This window comes from Plectropomus leopardus, chromosome 17 (genome assembly GCF_008729295.1).
Source record: "Plectropomus leopardus isolate mb chromosome 17, YSFRI_Pleo_2.0, whole genome shotgun sequence".
In the NCBI taxonomy this organism is placed as follows: domain Eukaryota; kingdom Metazoa; phylum Chordata; class Actinopteri; order Perciformes; family Serranidae; genus Plectropomus; species Plectropomus leopardus.
This window is the reverse complement of record NC_056479.1, coordinates 22,285,465-22,306,719: the sequence shown is the minus strand read 5'-3', so window position 1 is coordinate 22,306,719 and position 21,255 is coordinate 22,285,465. Positions and strand designations below refer to the sequence as shown.

The 21,255-nt window shown below is 40.9% G+C and overlaps 1 protein-coding gene across 1 annotated transcript in view; it reads right to left on the bottom strand.

Annotated features, from left to right (window-relative positions):
* Window positions 1-3,611: 3,611 nt before the first annotated feature.
* Window positions 3,612-21,255, bottom strand: part of cacna1aa (calcium channel, voltage-dependent, P/Q type, alpha 1A subunit, a) — a 95,852-nt gene continuing 78,208 nt past the window's right edge. Inside the window, exons 43-49 of the mRNA XM_042504686.1 lie at window positions 20,778-20,881; window positions 17,688-17,803; window positions 17,461-17,593; window positions 13,357-13,470; window positions 8,565-8,778; window positions 7,590-7,873; window positions 3,612-5,264 (exon numbers count right to left, since the gene is read on the bottom strand). Of these exons, the coding sequence (XP_042360620.1) occupies window positions 4,446-5,264; window positions 7,590-7,873; window positions 8,565-8,778; window positions 13,357-13,470; window positions 17,461-17,593; window positions 17,688-17,803; window positions 20,778-20,881 (1,784 nt within the window). The 3' untranslated portion in view covers window positions 3,612-4,445. The remainder of the gene's footprint in view (window positions 5,265-7,589; window positions 7,874-8,564; window positions 8,779-13,356; window positions 13,471-17,460; window positions 17,594-17,687; window positions 17,804-20,777; window positions 20,882-21,255) is intronic.

Here is a 21,255-nt window from a genome sequence, read left to right as displayed (position 1 = left end):
ATCGTCTTATAGAGCTGCTGTATTTGATGAGTTGGGAATGAGAATGTGTTGGATGAACAAAGCGGAGCATGCAGCTATAGAGCCAGATATTTCCATCAGCAGCTGGTTAAAGGCAAAAACAAGTTAATGTTGTATTTACAGCTTGTTATGCTACTCTAAAGTAGCCTTAAAAACAATTGCTTTATCGCTGTTCTGTATAAAAAATACATTCCTGGAATGTGTGGACAAAGTCTCGCCTTTGAGCTGGCAGTAACAGCGCAGAATTAAATGTTTTGTGAATGACTCACCATGGGAGACTTTAAAAAATAGCTATTAGTAATTAGCGTCTGACTCAAAGAAAAACAGCAGCCGTAAATGTCTGCAAATTTGAAAAAATATATGATTTGGGAGCTTCCTATCCTCCGAGCAAAGGACGAGATTGGCCGCCACAGAGAAGGCAAATGGTTGTTGCCATGTAATGCCTTTGTTATTGTTTAGAAACTTCTGCCAATATGTATGTTTTATATCACACTAGAGGTAGATGCCGTTGTGTTACACGTGTTACACCTCTTTTGATGCTGCAATGCTGGCATGCTGTCTATAATCACACAGTGCAGCAGATTGATGCTGCCGTCGTTTGATTCTAAAAAGAAATGCAGATGAGGCGTAAAGAATGGACTTTTTATAAAAAGGTCTAGTGAGGAAGACTGAAGCAAGTAAGCATGAATGTAAACAACACATGCTATAAAAAAATAAATAGAAATAATAATATTGACTTTGCAAATGTTTTTGGGGGTAAGAAATGCATATCACACCTTTGTTTAGGACTCATGCAATGCATTTTGGTGAGTAACGCTGAACGTAAACATCACTTTGTTTTGTTTACGAGGAAACTCCATTAAGCCACAGCATGAGTCACACACACGCCCACAACACACATCCTCACAGTTATAGAGACGAAAGCAATAATGCTGTCAAGAAATGAGGCAGAGCGGTGTGCATTCTCTCTGGATTTTATTCTTTAGGAAGATTTCTGTTTGGAATTACAAAATGCACTGGTAGAAATAGCGGTGAGACAGTTTGAGAGTGCGACAGATAAGAGTGTGAGAGAGACAGAGTAAGAGAGAGAGAAAAAAGAGGGAGTGAGTGAGAGATCAAAGGTTCCACAGCCAGTTCGAATGAGTACATCATCTGATTTGGCTCGCTCCTGCAACCCCCTGACCCCCACAAAAAGTAGAAGGGAGAATACACCGTCTTCTGAACTGTACTTTCTTTTCTTTGTCTACATATTTTTTAAAAACAGTTCTTTTTTTCGTGGTGTTCCTGAACATGGTTGTGTTGTGCCTCAACCCCATGTAACAGAAGAAATCAAACTCTCACCAAAGTCTCTTTTGTGTTTTTTTATTCTTTAGACCTTTTTTTTTTGTAATTTTTAACGTTTTTTGTTCTCAAAAATAGAAGGAAAAATGAAACGTTGCTTTTTAAAAACATCTATCTATTTATATATCTTTTTTTTATTTCCTCTGAATTCATTAATCTGCTTTTTCTTTTTATGTCCTGAAGATGACTGTTAACCCACGGTGTGGCATGCACATAGCACATGCATTTCTGGAACTAGATATTTTTTCCTTTTTTAAATCTTTTGTTCTTAAAAAACTCTTTTTTTATTTTCTCAGTAGCGGCTTTACATTGCTTTTTGAAGACTTTGTGTGGTTAATCAGCGTGTTAGTGGATTTCACTGCAGCATAGACACAAAGATGGATGGTGAATGTTTGGGGGCGTTGCATGTTTCATTCAGGGGGTCACTGACATCACACACACACACACACACACACACGTATGCACACACAAACAGAGTCGAAGATTGTTTCAATGACTAAAACATCTTTAAGATTTCAAAAGGATTTCTGGAGAACAGAAAGCAAAGCAAGCACAAAACAAAACACCAAAAATTGAAAACACATTCACCCATGTACACATACACACATACACACACACAGGCAAAAACCCCACTTACATACACACACACACACCACAACCAGGAGCTACATACTTAGTGTGCTTTCTGATTTTTAGTGTAGTGATGTGAAAAAATACTTGTCTGTGACATTCCACTGAGGTTGGAAAGACACTAATAGGCAGTTTTTTTCTTTTCTATTTTGTTCGGTGCATTCTCTGGTCAACATGTGATAGGCCTCCAGGTAAAAAACGCAGGTCAAATAAATAAAACAATAATAACAATGTAGGGGCGGACAGTGGTGTGCATTGGTGACAAGTGTTAGTTTGAGGCACACAGAAAGAAATAAAAAGATATACAGGAGTGATTCACATAGGACATCAATGTTTTCTGGAACATGATGAAGCTCAGGCATCTTTTCTCCAACCCGTCTAAACCGTGACAGTCACTCGCCTGTGTTTACTCATGTTGAACACAAACGAGGGGGCCTACAAGTGAGAGAATGAGCTAAACTGTATTCTTGGTGCACTGATTAACAACTCTGAATCAGGAATGAAGTTAAAGGAGAGGTACAAAAACTGGAGGGACACTTGCTGTCATCTAGCGCCACCAGAAGGTCACAAGCGGCGGTGGAACTCTGCTTTTGCATCTGCAGGATAGATTTATCAAAATAAAAGCAGCAACCTGTAGGGAACTCCTGTTTGATCAATTATTTAAAGGGGTCTCACAATCAAATTCACCCACTGTCGACCAAGAACTACTGACTTCTTTCGAAAAATCTCGTGTGTCCTCCTGCAGACTCATTCTCCCACAATGCAACTGTGGGGTTAGAGCTCCACCTCAGGGTTGGAAAAATGATAAACTGAGTTCAAAATATAAACACAAAGAACAGAATATCAGACCAAATATGGAGAATCTGTCTCATTATCACGATCATTAGGAGTTATTATAGTATCTGTTTATCCATCATTAACAAAGAAAACAGAGATGAAGAGTTTCTCTCCTTTCTTCGCCTTTCTATTGGTCTCTTTCTCTCGGATGTGTCTGTTTTAACCCCAAACCCTGGAAGACTGTGAGATGTTACTGACTTGTTCACCGATATAGAAACATCTTTTATCCACTTTACCCTGCTTCCCGGTTTTATCACCCAAAAAGTTTCACAAAAAATAGGTGCAATTCTAGCTGTATCAGTGGCAGGCATCTGGCACAGAACAAACACACGAGCAAGCAAAAAGTAATCATTTTGTTCCCTCTAGATAAAAATACAGCAACTATGCAATCTCCCTTCAGCCTTCTTGATTTCAGTGTGAATGAAGGTACAAAAAGAGGAATGTCATACAGAGGAGAGAAAGAGAAACAGAAAGGCATTTTTTTACCAAAAAAAAAGAGAGAAACCCTACAGACCACAACAAAAAGGACCAAGTAAAATTTCCCCCCACATACAGTAGATTCTCATTGTTGCTATTATTATTATTTTTTGTATCATTCATGCAGGATTCCACAGGGTGTAACAACTCCGCAAGTCTACAAAACGAAGCTGTGTGGGGTGCAACAGAAGATTCAAGCTTCAATGTTTTGAAGAAGTAGAAGAGAAGGAGGAAGAAGAAGCAGGAATAGAAGAAGAAATACTGCAGAAAACAGTTACTGGTTTGTTTTTTTGTTTCTGAAACCCATCTCCACGTTTTTTTTTTGTGTGTTTGTTTTTCTTCTCTCGTAGGTCGTGGGTTGAGGTTGGTGTAATGTTTCTGTGAGGAGGGTGTTCTCCGGGGACGACGGTAAACATCCCCAACACACCCATCCTGTCCTCTAGATTTTGACCAAGGGACTCGTCAACCTCGTGCAACGCTTCCCAACTCTCCCACCCACTTAGCCTCCTCACCTCATACAGGTGGAGGGCTTATTGTCAGATTTGTTCTTATTTAAAAACACAGATGATAAAACTCATCAATATTCAACTGGTGGCTGGGAGGGTTGGATTTGATTCTTTTTGCTGCTAACTAACTGAAGTTAGCTTTGAGAAGCAAAAAAAGAAAAAAGGAAAAGTGGTCGTTCTTTTGTCTCTGACTGTAAAGTGTCTTTTGTCGAGTCGCAACTCTTGACATCTTGTAAGTGGCTGTAGCTCGTTGCCAGAGGCATGATTTAAGACACACAAAGACATAGTGTCCGTCACCCCTCCTGCTTGCATCCTTAAAAACTGCAGTTTGAGGTTGGTCTTATTTGGCATCAAGATATGAGTGCAACAACAAAGCGAGCAGAACGTGGAGGTGGTTGTTTCTCCAGATCCTGCCTCGCCGTTCTTGTTCCACCCCTTCATCCTGACGCCGTCACGTAGCCCACCCTCACTGGGACATGTCAAGCATGGAGGAGAGGAAAAAATTCAACAGGCAAGAAAGAAAGAATCATGGTTTCCCTTGGCAGTCAGAGCTCCGGCTCAGAGCTTCCCGTCTCCATCTTTCCGTCCGTCTATCAATTCTTTTTCCTCCTTACGCCCCTCCCCCATCCCCGGAGGCTAGCACCAGTCGTCATCCTCCGTCTCGCTGTAGGGTTCATGCAGGCCCTTGCGGGGACCTCTAGGATGCCCAGCTGGAGGGGGGACCTTGTGAGGCCCAGTGTGTGGGGGTCCATGGAGATGTGTGGAGGGTGAAGAAGAGCGGTAGCCGTTGGGTAGGCGTCGTTGGGCGGCAGGCTGCATCTGGCCCTGCACAGGCCCGGTCAGGGCGGTGGTGGGAGGGGGCGCATGGCCGGCAGTCCTAGGTGAGGTGCGACTGGGCTGTTGGTGGGGTGGTGGATGAGGGTGGGGGTTGTTTACAGAGTGTGGCTGGGGTGGAGGGAGGGGAGGGGGGTTATGTGGTTGGTGTGGGGGGGGGGGCGGCAGTGGGTGGTTGGCCAGAGAATGGGGGTGGGGGTTGCCACCCTGCATGGGGTTCTGGTCGTAGGCAGGTGGTTCATGGTGGGGCTCATAGTCCTGGTAGTCCTGGTTGTAGAAGCAGCCATCCCCTTCCATGGAGCCACCTCCTCCACCTGTGTCCCCCCAGCGAGGTGGGGGATGATGACCCTGGCGAGGTGTGCCATGGTGGGTCAGTGGGACGCCAGCGGGGGGAGGGCCCTGGCCTTGGGGAGGCTCAGGAGAAAAGCGGCGGGGAGCGGGGGCTGGGGGGCGGCCCTGTGGCCCCCCAGGCAGTGTGGGCATGGTCTTACGGACCACAGGGGAATAGGTGACATGGGGCCGGGGTGTGGCGGGAGTCTGAGGCAACTGTCGACGGCCTCGACGTGGCGTACTGGTCCCCGAGGTTGAGGGGACGGGACTTCCGCTGACCGAACTACTGCCCTACACGAAAAGTGAAATAAAGCAAATAAAAAGAACGAACCACAAATTCAACGACAGAACATGTAGAATAAAGAGGATGGGAAAGATAGAGAATAAAACAAATAGAGAGAGACAGAATGCAAGATAGAGAGGAAAAGAGAAAGCAAGAGAGTCCGGATAGAAAAGCAAGAAAAGGGAAGAACAAGAACCACAGCAACGATAATAAAAGCACCAGTCATGATGTGCGTGCAGTGGAGGAGAGAAGGGCAGAAATGAAAGGCATCGAAAAGTAACAGAGCAGAGGATGCGGACAAAAAAGATGGGATTCCAAACAGCACCATACAGAGAGAAGCAACATGTCACGCAGAGGAAAGAAAACAAAGGACGACAGGAGAAAAAAAGGGTAAAGGGTTGATTTCCGGAGCAACAAATGTGGAACAGGGTAAATATGGTGACTAAACAGACATAAAGTGTGTTTGTTTGAACTATGAGCTGTGTGACATGTATGCAACATGTCGAGTTATAAAAATACATTTTTATAACACAAGGGCAAAATATCAAAAGGGAGGAAACAATTCTTCCCCAGTAAGTCTTCCTTTGCAAGACAACTTATCAAGATTCAACAGATAAGGCTGAATGGAAACATCACACAAGTTTGTCAGCAAAGGTAGATCATAGATACTTTTTGTTTTAGATTTAGTGTTCGGGAAAGGATGCCGTAAAAGGAAAGGTAGCGCAGGAAACGTGAGGGAACTGAGGCAGTCTAAAAACATTAAGGTGGGGCAGGGACAGCAGTCAGGTACTCAAATATACATTTTTTATGCATATTTGTGTGGTTTTGGAACAGTGATAACGGTGACTTTGTTTAACACAACTTGTATTCACATGATTATACCCACAATAATGAATATGTTTGTGTGCATGTAGTCAAACACATATACAAATGTATATAAATGGCCCATACTATCTTTGCCATTTTTAACACAACTGTGTGGTAAATTCTGCATTTTTCAATAACGGCTCTATTTCCCATGGATCTGTGTCTAAGTGATTAATGGGAACGACAACTTTTGAGTTTGATCCAGTATTTGGAGAAAGTGCTTCAGCTGCTAGCAGCAAAACAGACTGTGATGTAACCCCAAAGAGCATGTAGGCATTGTCAATATTGGTTCATTAAAAGTACTTTTTTTTGCCACTGACAGGCCCAGATTGTTATTAAAAGTGTCTTGAAAGGATCATTAACCCTTTAACCTTTCTTGTGCTGCTTTTAGACACCTTTCACAAGTATTTAAACCTTTGAACCCTGAGCGAATTGGTGCGATTTCCTTCAAAAATGTTGGAACAAAAGGCAATGAACAACTTGGTAAAAACTGTTCCACAAATGACAAGAAAATTTCAAAAAATATATTAGAAAGGTTAGGGTAAAATGTCTAAGGAAAAAAGCAAAAAACTCGGAAACAACTATATTTATAATTATCACAATTACATAATTAAAATTATGTTACAAAATTATTATATTCTTACGTACTTTTCAAGATCATTTACTTTTTAACTTTCCTTTCTTTCTTTCTTTCTTTTTTTTTTTTTTTAAACTAATTTTCAGGTAATTTTCTTTTACTTTTACTTTTTACTGATTTCTTGCTTTGGGTCATTTCTTTTTTCATTGCACATTGTCAAAGCAATTTGCTCAAGGGTCAAAGGGTTAAATTGCAGCCATTTTCACCCCTGCTGGTTGCAGCACTCACTGTCAACACTGGACCAGTTTCAAAGATTGTTGTTCTCAGTAGTCACTGGGACACAAAAATATAAGAAAATAGGGTCCAGGTTAAAAAAGCCAGAATAAACCCTTTCAGGACAGCAACACATCTTGGCCTCCAATTTGAAGGGAGCAGAAACAAGGAGAGTATTCCTATAATAGCTCATGACATTTCTTCATCACTCTGTTTATGTTTATATCAAATTATAAAATACGTTCTGGTCAACAGTGAGTTTATAAAACTTTTCACTGTCCTATCAAGAGGTTCCCCAGATAACCCGCAGGAGATCTGTTTGGCAGATGGTAATGTGCTCATTAAAAAAACCCCATGAGAGGGACTTTCATCACACAGCCACATCAGAAACATCACACTCTGTGCAACATTAAAGCACAGTGTTTCTTTTATCATCAGAAAAGACCGCTAAGACATAATTAGCTGATCCCTGCAATTAACCAACGTCAAACTAGAGGCCCTATATTTTTCAGTGCAACACTCAAGATGTGGTCGTACAACTGCTGTTTTAGAAAGCAACTCCAGGTGTGTTGCTCCAAACTGGACACCACATGCACACAAGTAACAAGACGCCCACCTGTCTGTGCGTCAGGCACTCACGACCCTCACTGGGCGATCGTGACCAGCGCCGGTCCCTTTCTCTCTCCCTCTCTCGGTCATGCTCTCTGTCGCGGGAGTGCCTGTGTCCGTACTCGCCCCCTCGCTCTGCTACATAGCGCTCCTTGTCCATGGAGCCGTGGTGGTGGTGGTGATGGTGGTGGTGCTTACGGTCTTTGGACCGTCCGCGATCTCTGTCCCGATCCTTGTCTTTGGACGTGAGGTCGCCTGACTGGGTGGTTGTGCTCAGGTCTGTGCCCAAGCCTGATGGTTGGAGTTTAATAGAGTTATTATTGGCCTGTGGAGAAATCACTAACGATTGCTCTGACATTAGACAACAACATGATATCTCACTTCAACACTTCAAATTAATGGGTTCATAAAACCTTGGATGTGTGTGTATTTTTACATTTTAATGCAGCTTCTATTAGCGTTGGAGTACACCACTTTTAGAAGGTCTCGGTCTTGGAATCAAACGCATTGTGACTCGGTTTTGTCTCAGTCTCGGACATAGCTACTCCGGGTTTTTTTGATCAAGACCAATTGAGACCAAGTCTGCAGGAAGTGCGCAAGGCTCTGATGCAAACTTTTCACAGTGGCCAAAAGGGGAATTACACCGCCCAGGCCGGTCACATGATGCGCACTGGCCCAGAAAGACTTTTCCCCAATTTACTTACATCAGAAAAGTGACATCTGTAAATCAGTGGATAGTTTTTTGTTAGCGTCAAAACCCCTGTGAAATGACTCATTTCACTATCTAGATTTAAGCAATCCAGTTCGATAACATTTGGGAAGTCTAAAAGAGCCGCAAAATTAAATTTTTTATACAATTAGAATTAAGATACCATTAAATGATGATATAAATAAATAAAAGAAAAAAATCAAATAATGATAAATAATAATAATACTGCTTCTATATATGTGGTTGTTTGTGTGTGTATGTGGTCTTTCCCACCTGTGTCACCCTCTGTGTAGCGACAGAGGGACCTCTCAGACGCCCGATGACTCCGGTCTTTTCGCCGGTGTCCATGTCTGGAAGTTCTTCCCTCCTCAGGTACACGCTCCATGTTGTAGTCGTCTGCCCCTCCTTTGTCTCTGTGGCCCCGCCCAGACCTGCTGTGGCCCAGCGACGAGGCCGAGCGTTTCATGGGACTGCTGTCGTTGATGGTCTGAGAGAGAAAGCAAGAGACCACCAAGGAAGGGAGGGAGAGAGAGGGAGAGATGCAGGGAGAGGCGTTTCCTTTGATTGTCGAGTTGGTGTTTGCGAGCGATGGGTTAAGAGACACTGTGTATGTTTGTATATGAATGTATGTGTGTTAGTGGCATCTGTTTCTTGAGCTCAAAGCTTACCCACTTTCCTCCCACAACATACACTCCCACATTAGTAATAACGTTCCAATCATGCTACTTTAAAAACATAGACACTGTATTCAGTTATAGGGCAGGGGTCGGCAAAAAGCAGCCCACAGGCCAAATTTGACCCTCCGTCATAATTATTTTGCCCCTACAAAAATATAAGCAAATGATGTAAATTATCCCTTTGATGTTCAAAATCCTACCTCATTCTGCACCAAGCTACTGAACAGGGTTTTAATGCACGAAGGGCCACTGGTACTGAAATGGAGTCTATTAAAAATAACCAGATAAATAACCAATGGCTAACAAAACAGCTAATTATGTGGTGTCATGACTGCTGTATGGTTTGCAGATGAATTAAATATAGGTCCAATATGTAGGATTTAGGGTGATGTATTGGTAGCAATGGAATGCACAGGATTCCCACAAATTTTACCAATAAAATTTCAGAACTTTTTCATTACTTTTCCATAATATTTTAGCCAACTTCAGCATTTTATGTTGGGTAGGGCTAAAAACCCTCACTTTCCAGGCAATTGTGAATAAGCAAACTGCTAGCGCTTGCTATCTTTACTCACAAATTAGACATTCCCGCCACCAACTAGCCTCATATGCCAAAAAGACCAGACCAGCAAAAACAGATACTTTGCAAAACATCGAAGTCATGCCCCTTTTCGGGGGATAGATAACTGAAGATCCAATCAACTGTCAGTGCAGTACTAGGTTTTAAATGCAACGTGTTTCCCGTAATTTTAGATTTTCCAGGGAATTTAGGAACTTATTTGAATAGTATAATACTTACTATACTACTTGAATAATACTTATTTGAACAGAATTTTAAAACCTGGAGAAACATCACTTTTCTTGTTCTGCTTTCAGATGCCTTTCATGCCTTTGAACTCTGAGCAAATTGATGTGGTCCAAAAACACGGGGAAAAAAAGGCAATAAGGAATTTGATAAGAAATGTTTAACAAATTTGTAGATTTACATAAATTATTTTAAAAAAGCTATAAGGAAAATCATCTAGGGAAAAAAGCTAAGGTAAATTGATCATAATTGCATATTTAAAATATTGTTACAAATACATGATACAAAGTTATTACAATTTTCAAGCACTTTTTCAGATCAATTCCCTGTAGTTGTGTTTTAAACATTCTTTGCTTTTCTTTTATAAAAACTTTTTGTTCATTTTAAAAATGTCTTGCTAATTTTCTTCTTACTTGCTCATTGCATTTTTCCCATGTTTATGAAAGAAATAATTCCAATTTGCTCAGGTTTCAAAGGATTAAATAATACCCCAGTAAAAGTTAGATATAAAACTTTTCCAAAACTCTGTTAATTCCAAAACATTTCCAGGCGTAGAAAACAGTTTTTCTCATTTTATGACTTTTTCGGGAATATCATGACCGTGGAAAGCATGAATATAATATTCATAACTATGTTTTCATTGGTTTATAATCACTAAGAATAGAAACTAAGAAAAGTTTTTTTTTTTGTTTTTTTACCTTACAATGATAGGATCAAGGCATCTCACAGGTTGTTCTGTAGTATAGTGCTTGGCACACAAGACAAATTTCACTTAGTTGCAATCTGCAACGCCACTGTTAAATGCCACTAATCTGAGAAAAAAAACAAAACATCTCAGGACTCAAACTACTTGCCGACCCCCAATACAGAGGAATTACAAAGTACATAAGAAAGAAGAATAAAGTAAAAGAGATGAGGGCAAACGGCCATGCCTTCCATGCTTCTGTTACTTGCTTTGAAAAAAAAAAAAGAGACAGAAATGTCAGTACAACTTGCATCAGTCCTCCATCCTCACCACCCATAAATGGCACATTCCAGGCTGCACAAAACTCCTCTATTTCTGCTCTGTTTCAGCGTGCTGTCCTCCAGCCATGCAGTAGGTACATAGGGGTTGTCCTGAGTCCTCTACCCACAAGAGAACTTCCTTCTGCAGTGCTGAGGCCGCATGCTCTGAGGCGGGACAGCAGGACAGAGCCTATGGTGCCACAAGTCGCTGATCTGGGCATGTAAACCATATCAGGCTACTTCAGTGCTAGATCCTTTTGGCAGCTGAGCTCAAAAGTTTTCCAGTAGTTGCGTACAAGGCAACTCTACTGACAGGTTACCGGTTGGCAGGGGAAAATAAAAATTTCTCTGGCCTCATAGGAGTAGCACTGAGAATCCCAACAACATATCCAGTCACACAAATACACAAATCCTTCCTCTTTCCGTCTCACGTCTTCACTCACACACTCACACAAATACACTCGCACTTAAACGCATTTCAACAAATTTCTTGCATGCAGGTGTGAATGGAAACTCGGACACAGACGGGGGAAACACTGACAACATCATTATGGACGAGCACACAGGCATGAGGACAAAGAGCAACAAAGCGCTAGCAGCAGCTGAGAGAGAGAGAGACAGAGGCCACGAGACAGTGGCAAAAAAGTTGATGATGACAGGGGACGTGCAGAGTTCGGCCCAATTCCAAACCCACTGGTGCATGAAAGAACTAGCTAAAGATGCAGTTTGGAAGCTGGACTGGCATCAGATTTGATCATGCCAAAAAAGATTGTACTAAAAAATTTGAAGGCAAACCCCTGCCATGATAAAGATGCGACATGGAGACATGACAAATGGGGAAAAAAGAAGTTCGGAGAGTGTGTGAGATTGAAAGGAGAAGATAAGAGACAGAGAGAGACGAGACAGGGAAGACAGGGTACATACACTGAGGTTACTGCCACGTTGTCTCCCTTTCCTCCGCTGCTGTTTGAGCACAGAGAAGACACACACACAAGCACGCACACACACACACACACACACACACACACGCACACACGCACGCACGCGCACACACACACACACACACGCACACACACACACGCACGCACGCACACACACACACACACACGCACGCACACACGCACACACGCACACACGCACGCACGCACACACAGAGCCACAAATACACCAAAGGTGTGGACACACATGAAGCATACACACCAAGAAGGGAGGGAGAGAAATAAAGGAGACGGGGATGGATTGATACACAATGAAAGAGAAAAGAGGTAGAGTGGAGCATAAGTAAAAAACCAAAGAGTGTTAGGTGGAGGTTCAACCCAAAAAGAGATGGGATGCCACAGTGAAGAGAAGAAAGACAGAGAGAGAAGGAGGGACAGAGAAAGAGAGTCTGATTAGACACCAAAGCAGCAGTGAAGGTGGAAGAGAAACACTTACCACAGAGACTAGGGGTGGTTGGAGCCAAAACAGGGTTATATAGACAAGTTCACCATGAAAATGCTCAACCAACAGCACCACGGTCACAACAGCGATGACGACAATCAGCAAAATACACACACAAATGGATATGCATACACACACACACACACACACACACTCAAACGGCGGACAACAGAATGACAGAAACAGTGTGAGTTTTAGGGCACAGAGAACAGCACAGCACAGAAAATCTGCAAAACACACATTTACCCAACACACACACACACACATATGTAAGGCGCCATATCATGCTGATTCCAGTCCTGGTTGAAAAACAAGCCCCCAAAATTCAAAAAGAGTTCAGCACAAGCAAAACCTTTGATGGGAAGGAAGAGACAGTTTAGTATAAAATCAGCAAGAAAATATGTAAATAAAGAAGGGAATATAATGGTGGGCAGAGAAGAGTGTAAACTGTATGTATGTGTGCACATTTGTATATATAATTATGTTGTGCGCATATGACAACCAGAGCACTCACCAGGATATGAAACATTATAAATGGATGAGTGTGTTGGATGGAAATGGGACAACCATGGTTAAAAACCTCCATGCAGGTGGTGGGATGAGAGGAAGAGAAGACGACAACAGGAAGAGAAGAAAAAAAAGGAACATAAGGTCCCACTTTGCCTTGCTGTGGTCCTTTTGAATTCATGTTGGGAATTCAACATTTCAGCAAAACATTTCTATGTTTTAGCCAGAAATATTGTCATAAAAGCATGTCTTGTTTATTGGTAATCATATCAGGGTTCCCACACATTTTCATGGAAAAAATCTTTTCAAACTTTTCCTCCTCACCTGGTTAAACTTTGTCCTTTATCATTTAAAAATCATTCATGTTTACCTTTTCTTCTCTCCTTTTCTTTGCATTATTATTTCTGTGTAACCTCGGTGCCCAGTAACCAGTGATAGAAGACATTTGTCATTTAGCAGAAATCCCTTTGGTGCCAAACTTTCTTCAATATGAATTCGAGTAACCACAGCAATACATTTTTAAGCAAAAAGTCAGACCTTTGAGAATGTAATTTTTTTAACAAAAGGAGATGAGGAACAGAGACGATGGGGGGAAATAGAAAGAGAGTGGAAAGGTGAGAATGCTGCTCACTTGGTTGTCGCCTGGGAGGCGGGGCATGGAAGCGGCCCTGCCATGGCCTTCCATTGGTGGAAAGTGCTCAGTATCCGAGTAACCATCCTGCCCCATCTCTCTCATCTCTACCGTCTGAAAACAGAGCAGGAGAGCAGGAGATGGTGTGACGGCTGCCATGAAAACTGACAGGGAGTAGGGTTATAGGTGGGAAAGTTTGTTATCCAAAGAAAGCAGAGAATTGAGGTTCTCAGAGAGGTAAAAGTAGTTAGTGGGAGAATTTAGTGAGTGTGTGAGTGCGAGTAGGGACTTTGCCTGTCTTTTGTTTGTCGTTTTAGTTTTAAATTGTGCGATGAATGAGAAAGAAAAATGGGATTGACTGTTTGGGTCTTAAGATCGCAAGTATACTCCAAATAAAATCAAATTTTGTGTTTGCAAAGGTCGCTGTCAAACACGCGCCAAGCAAAATGCAAAGATTCTTTGTTTAATGACATCGATGCCAGATGGAGAAACTCGTGAGTCACAACAGGAAAAGATTTGAAATGGAACCATTATGCAGCCCAAAGGACGTGAAAAATACAACTGATACTATGAAATTGGGCGGGTTTCCATTACAGATTTAAAAAATGAAGTGATATTTTTGAAATCTCGCAGTGTTATGCTCCTTAGACTCCTCCATGATAACATTCCAAGAAACATGGTGATTAAGACATCAGCAGGTTTATTTCTACTGCAGCCACCGCACTAGCAGTCATTATTTCCAATCGAAGTGAACGTAGGCGTGTTATGCAAGCGGTAATTGAAAGGCAAGCCCCTTATACATATGAAGGATTTCTGGGAGGTCCATGATTTCACAGAGGTATTGTGGATTCAAAAATTCCAGATGATCTGCTTAGCTTCTGAAGAATTATACAATGCCATAACAGCTCTTGTAGCACCTGCTGCATCATGCATGGGGGAGCCAGTTAAGCATCATGACCTATAAAAAACTGAAAAAATGTTTCCATTGCAGTTTTGTGAAATATGGCTTTCTTGACTCGCTACAAGCACCACCTCATGTGAGTAGAAAAACTTTTTTTTGTGGTAAATAGGAGTCTTCAAAATGGACTATTAGGCGTATTTTATAAACGCAATTCCAATTTGTGCGATGAGAGTTAATGGAAACCCACCTAAATTTGGCTAAGTGCAGGCACTGATAAACTGGAGGCAGTAAAACTGGGTGGGTAAAAATGATGACAACTTCAGCTGGCTGGTTTGTTGGTTAGTTATTAAATCTAGATCCAGCATGTTTTTTGGTTGCAACTATGCACATTTTCCTGTGCAAATATGTCAAATTATATTTTGTTTGGAGTATACCCTGAGAAGTGGAGCTGAATCTGGCAGCTGGGGCAGTTGACTTGGCTCTGTCTTGTTTAGCCATGCCCCCATTTAAAATAGAGACTTGGTACTTTTTGTTGTTTTTTTAAAAGGTAACATTGGTATTTTCCAACCTGGAGCCTTTTGTCATATGTTTTTGTGTCTATGTGACTGATAGAAATAACATTTGTTGAAATTCAGTTTACATTCACTAAAAGTGCTTGTTTCTGACACTGACAGGCTCAGAGTGTTATTCTACATGTCTGACAACTTATGAAAACAGTCCTTACAGATAGACCTTTTGCTTTAAGAGTAAGATTCCTTATGTGTAACCAGAAAAAAACCCAAAATCATTCAACCAACTAGGCTCCATAAATAAACAGTAAGTTTTGGGTGCATAACTGGGTGACTCAAAGGTTAATTTTAATAAAACCAGACCTGATGATTGTTGAAAAAGCGGAAAGACAAACTAAGATTGAGTTTCATTATGTTTCTGTTGACTTGAATTAAGTGTTTTTTTGCGATGATGAAATTATTGTTTATTAAATAGAGTCCAGTGGGTTTGACAATAGTGATTTCAGGGCTGTTTTTAGGTTAAAAAAAAGCTCCTACTCTTTAACAAAAAGGTTGACCTATGTATCGATAATTTTCACAGTGCTGTCAAACACTTAGAAAAACATTCTGAGCCTGTCTGGAGCAAAAACAAGCACTTTTAGTGGACGTAAATTGACAGTGCTCAAGTGTCCACAGGGATTACATTCAAGTCTGTTTCCGCTGTTGCTGGCTGCAGCGCTCTCACTCAATACTGCACAAATTTTAAAAAATGTTCTTATCATTAGTCACTTAGACACAAAAACATAGCAAAATAGTGTCCAGGTTGAAAAATACCTTAGTTAATACTTAGTGACCCTTTAAGTTTAAATCATTAGCTTAGATAGAGTGCTAACTATTACAGCTATTCAGTCATTAGCCGGATAAATTATTAAATACAATTTTAAAAAATATTCGCTAAACTATGAAATGCCAGAAAAAAAATGCTAAGGTACTCGCAGCATGTGCTCATTGACTCCATCTGTCATCTCATTTCATAAATGTTAGTGTTTGGGTGATGTTTTTCCTATAAAAAGCGTCTGTCGTCTAATGTCTCCAGCTGTTGTTGTTATATAATTTGATTTGCTCATCTAACTCCAGGTTGTCATTCAAACTAGTTTGAATGAAGCCGACAGCCACTCTCTTCTATCCGACTCCTGTGTTTAAACTTCTCCAGACCTCTGTTGATTGATATGGAGAAGTGGCTATGTCATCGGGCCGACTGATACAGAGACCTGTCAGGCCCTCCAGGAGGTCTACAAGCAGAGAGGTTAAACAGCATGATGACAGAGACATGAACCACTCTGAAGACAGAGGCAAGATAGACTCTGAATGAAATGTGGAAAAAATACGGCAAAGGGTAAATTCAATAAGATAAAAAAAAATATTGTGTGAAAAGACAGGTTTGAGAATGGAGCTAATCAAATAAAAGTTTGCGCCATGTCAGTGCTAACTGGAGAAAATCAAGGCAAAAGAGATCACAAGAAATGAAAATGAGCTGACTAGAAACAATAAAGGCAACAAGGCAGTTAAGATGGGACAATATGAGATCTGAGCTTCTCTATTTTTGCCAAAATGGTTTTAGATAATACAGAATTGTAATATTTAACAAGAAAATTTCTTTTAACAACTAATGGCAACAATACCCTCAAACATAAGCTTAAGTTAATACTGCTGATACTGGAATGACGTGCAAAAACATGAAACAAGAAGCAAATCAATGCCCTGACCAACAATTAGTGGCTGTGTGCAGAGTAGTTTGGTTGGAAGAAAATAGTTTCTGCATGAAACTACTCACAACAAGGTGCGTGGATTATCTTGAGTAACTGGTTCATGATTACCGAAAGGACATTGCTGGTGAGTTTTTTATTTGTATTTTTTGGTGCTTAAAGTACCACAAACCGAGTGCCATCTAGCTTGAATATTTGAGAGATGACAGACATCTCTAGGGCCGATATCTCCAACACTCAGAAACTCACACCAAAACAATCTAGACTGATAAATAGCACAACAGGTAAGAGAAAAAGACGTATTTGTTTGTACTTCTTGTGCTGCGTTTAGATGCCTTCCAAGAAATGTTCCTCAAATTTCAAGAAATTAGTAAAAGGTGAGAAGAAAAATTACCTGAAAAAAAGAGTGATTATTAGGAAATTGGAAAACTGTCAAAAAACTGGAAAAAAAATATCACTATTTAAGGTTCATTTTTTGTTTCGTTTCGTACTTTTCTTTGCAAATATTCAGGTAATTTTCTTTTAACTTTTACTAATTTCTTTCTAATCTAAGGGTAATTTCTTGAGAAGTTGCTCATTGCCTTCTTGTGTTTTTGAAAGAAATCTGGCCAATTTACAAAGATTTTAAAGGGCTAACCTCAGTAATAATGAAGCGGGAAATAAATCTGTTGTCCTTATGTCTTCATCTAATTCATGTAAGACACAGGGGTTATAAAAAAAGGAGGCACGGCTTTCAGTGGAGATGAAGTTCATTTTACCATTTAACTGTCCTCAATTGTTCTTTGGGAGTTCATTTGGTAGCAATGACATGAAGGTAAAAACAAATGCTGAATGGATCAAGTGTTTGTCCATACAAACTTGGTGTGCGACACAAATGTGTTTCATTTGCGTAGTGTGTGTGTGCTGTTAGGTGTGTGGTCCTGGGTGTGTGTGTGTATGAGCTTTCTACCTGAGAGTTGGTCATGCTTCCCAGGCCATCCTCAGGATGTCCCTCAGGGCTCCAGCTGCCGACTTTCTGGGACATCTCCTGAGCACGAGCCGTCACCCATGATTGGCTCTCTGGGATGCCTCCCTCCACGGGCCTATGACAAACACGTGACAGATTATTCCTTATCTGGTCTGCTTTCAACAAACCGCCTCCTGTAAAGTAAAACACGACAACCACATCCAACTCACAGGCTGTTGACAGTCTCTGTTGCCTCGGGTGGAGGGAGGGCGTTGTTAAGTCCCGGACCCCCGTCCTGGGCGGGGGACGGTGGCTCCACGCGCTGAAACAGTAATGGCGTTCGATTCTGTGTGAGATATACAACATGGCCGTCGCCAGCTATCAGGCAGACTGACAGGGAAATGGAGGGAGAACGGGCAGAGCAGGAACAGAGGGGCATGTACAGAGGGGGCTGTTGGCTGAAAGCGAGGCCAGGCAAAGAGAGAATGGAAGAGGAATAAATGCGAGGGAGGGACTCTTGAGGAACTGATGCCCAGCAGCTAGCAGGAGAAAGAGATGGGTGGACTCAGACGGCGTTCTGGGACCTGGGAGCCCTTTGAGGCATCCAGGTACAGGACTCGACCCATTACACAGGGTTCCAACACATTTTTACCAATGAACTTTCAAAACTCTTTCATAATATTTTGACCCATTATCATGACTTTAAGTATTTTAAAAGGTGTATGACTAAAAATTCTCACTTCCCAGGCATTAACGACAAAGCAAATTCGATATTACTGCCGCCAACCAGCCTCATATGTCAAAAGATAAGACTGGCAAATATGAGCATTTTGCAAAACATCAAGGTCATGGACATTTTTGGGGGATTGATAACTGTAGATTCAATCAACTGTCACATAGTGCAGCACTGGATTTTAAATGCAACATATTTTATGTAATTTTTTACATGTTTTGGGATTATTATGAACATATTTTAAACCTTTGGAACCTGGATCAACATCACTTTTCTTGTGCTGCTTGCAGGTGCCTTCACAAAATATTTAAACCTTTGAACTCTGAGCAACATTGGGAAAAAGCAATTTGGTAAAAAATGTTCGATTTAGAATTTTTTTTGACAACCTGTAGGGAAAAGTTCTATGGAAAAAAGACACAAAATTATTAATTTTTTAAAGCACTTTTTCCAGGTCAATTCCATGTTGTTGTTGTTTTTTAACTTTCTTTTTCTTTTTTCTTTCTTTCCTTTTTAAAACTAATGTTCAGGTAATTTTACATTTGAATAATTTCTTAAAAATCTTTGGGTCATATCTTCTTTCGTTGCTGCTTGTTCTGCTTTCCTTGTTTTTACAATGAATCAAGCAAATTTGCTCAGGTTGCAAATGATTAAACAATACCCAAAACAATGTATATTCAAACTTTTCAAAAAATTTCTGTTAATTCGAAAATATTTCCAGGCCTGGGAAACAGTTTTTATAATTCTATAACTTTTTCAGGAATTTCATGATCGTGGGAACCTTAATCAGAGTGCTTTATTAGGACCAATAAGGAAGAGGAATTCACCCACTCAGTCTGGAGCTCAGGGTAGGATCGAAGGGAATGATCGGTAATCATTCGGGAATTCATCTGATGATCAGTTGTCATCTGATGATGAAAATAAATACTGTAATGCTGAAGAAATAACTTCAAAAACAAATAGAAGAAAATGTTTTCACAGAAGGGGGAGTCAAATTTGAACCGATTATAAGGAAAGAAATAAAAAAGGGGCCTCGTTCAAAGGAGGGATGTGGGACATCATGGCAGATAAACACTGCAACAATCCTGTGGAGGGGAACATATAGCAGGTGAAATGCATGACGGGACAATGCCACATTCTCTGTCATTCATTTATTAGTCATTCACTTAAAAAGTTCCAACAGTGCCAACCGATAACCACCTTTAGGGAAAGTGGTCAATAATCTGCTACACATGCAAGTTAAATGAAAAAAAGTAAAAGTGAAGTGCATGTCAAATGCCCTAACTAAACTGTAACCCCTTTCATCTTCAAAAAAAATTGCTAGGGTGCTGGTTAACCATTTTTTAAATTACAATATAAATTCACACTGTGAATTGTTTTTGTACATTCAATATAAATAGGGTGCCAGGGTGCATGAAACTGCATCAAAATAGAGCTTGTTTATGAAAGAAAAAGTGCCAGTAAAGGATCCCCCAACCCCCTGACCAAGGTCCTAACTAAGCCCCAATTGTCCTAAAATCCTAGAAATGCCCTGACATCCTAGAAATATCCAAAAATCGTAGAAATGTCCAAAAATCATAGAAATATCCTAAAATCCTAGAAATGTCCTTAATTCCTAGCAACATCCTTAAATTCTAGAAATGCATGAAAACCTAGAAATATCCTAAAATCCCAAAAATGTCCCTAAAATCCTAGAAATGTTCTAAAACTGTGTGTGGGGGAGGTTTGCTGATTTTTCAGAGACAAGTGTCTTTACACGTGCAATGTAACAACAGGCTGGTAAGAGTCCTCATTAGCATGCAGTTCTCAGAGCGTTTATGGTCAGAGCTGGCTGCACAAACATATCAAGAACCATAAAACTTTAGTTTTGGTATCATCTCATGGTCTAAATCATTGAGATGAAATTCAGCTACTTTAATGTGGAGTAAAGTTGTCAGCTCTTTCACTGACCTGAAGGGTTGTGTGCAGCAATATCATAATGCAAATCTAACAGTCCAAGGTTTCAAGCATCGGCAGTGAGTAGATACCGTATCTGAACAAGCAGTCGACAGGGGAGAGAATCGAGCTCAGCGAAAGGAGGGCGTTATAAGGGCACCAGTGATGTTCAGGCATGTGCACATTAGGGGCTGTGACAACACTTGAGCCTGCTTTAAACTAAACCCTGCAATCTCAAGCATATAAAACTGCTAAATGAATGCAACACCCCCTGATGAACTGTCTACTAAATCGCCATTTAAAATTCTGTATGCACTTTCCTTATGTTTGCTTTTTCAAATTCCTGTAAAAGCAAGAAGTAGCAAACTTTGTCCAGCAGATGGCAGCACTGTTTTAGCTGTTCGAGAAGGAGCATTGCATGTATGAGAAAGGAGATTGCATTAGATTACTAAGTGGTTGTGTTCTGTCCCTGTACGCCCCTTTTTGGTGACAGAATAGGGACTCCTTCCTTTCTGGATCTGCGGTTGTCACAGCCCAAACCTATATGAATGAGACCACAGCTTTGCAGCCTTGATTTCAGTGCGTCAGTCTGCCTTTGACTTTAAAGGGTCGGATGCAGATAGAGTAGAGTGCTATTTCCTTGAGACAGCAGTACCTGCTCATCCCGAAGGGCCTGTGAGCGCTTGATCTTGCTCTGCCGGTAGTACTCCATGATCATCATAGCAGCGTAGATTTTCCCCACTGTCAGGTCTGTTGCTGCTGAAAGAATGACAAGTTACCCTGGAAGATTAGACCTTTGGTATGGACCCTGAGCGCGAGGAATGGTAGACAGTGGGTGAGGCATGCACACAAACAGAAAAACATTTTACACACACAACATAGAGCAAATAGTCTTTTCACAGACAGATTTTTTTTTAACTGTATCTTACTTTACCTTAACTCTATAGAGCATTTATATTTGTCACAGGTAAAATCTTGTAATCAAAGCATCTCATTGTGATATTGATAAAACAAAATTCAGTCGCTCCGGGAATCTGCAATCATGGGATTGCAAGGATTAACGCAAATTGAACCAAGTCATTAAAAAATAAAATAAATCAAAATAAAATCTGTGATATCTTGACTTTACATGG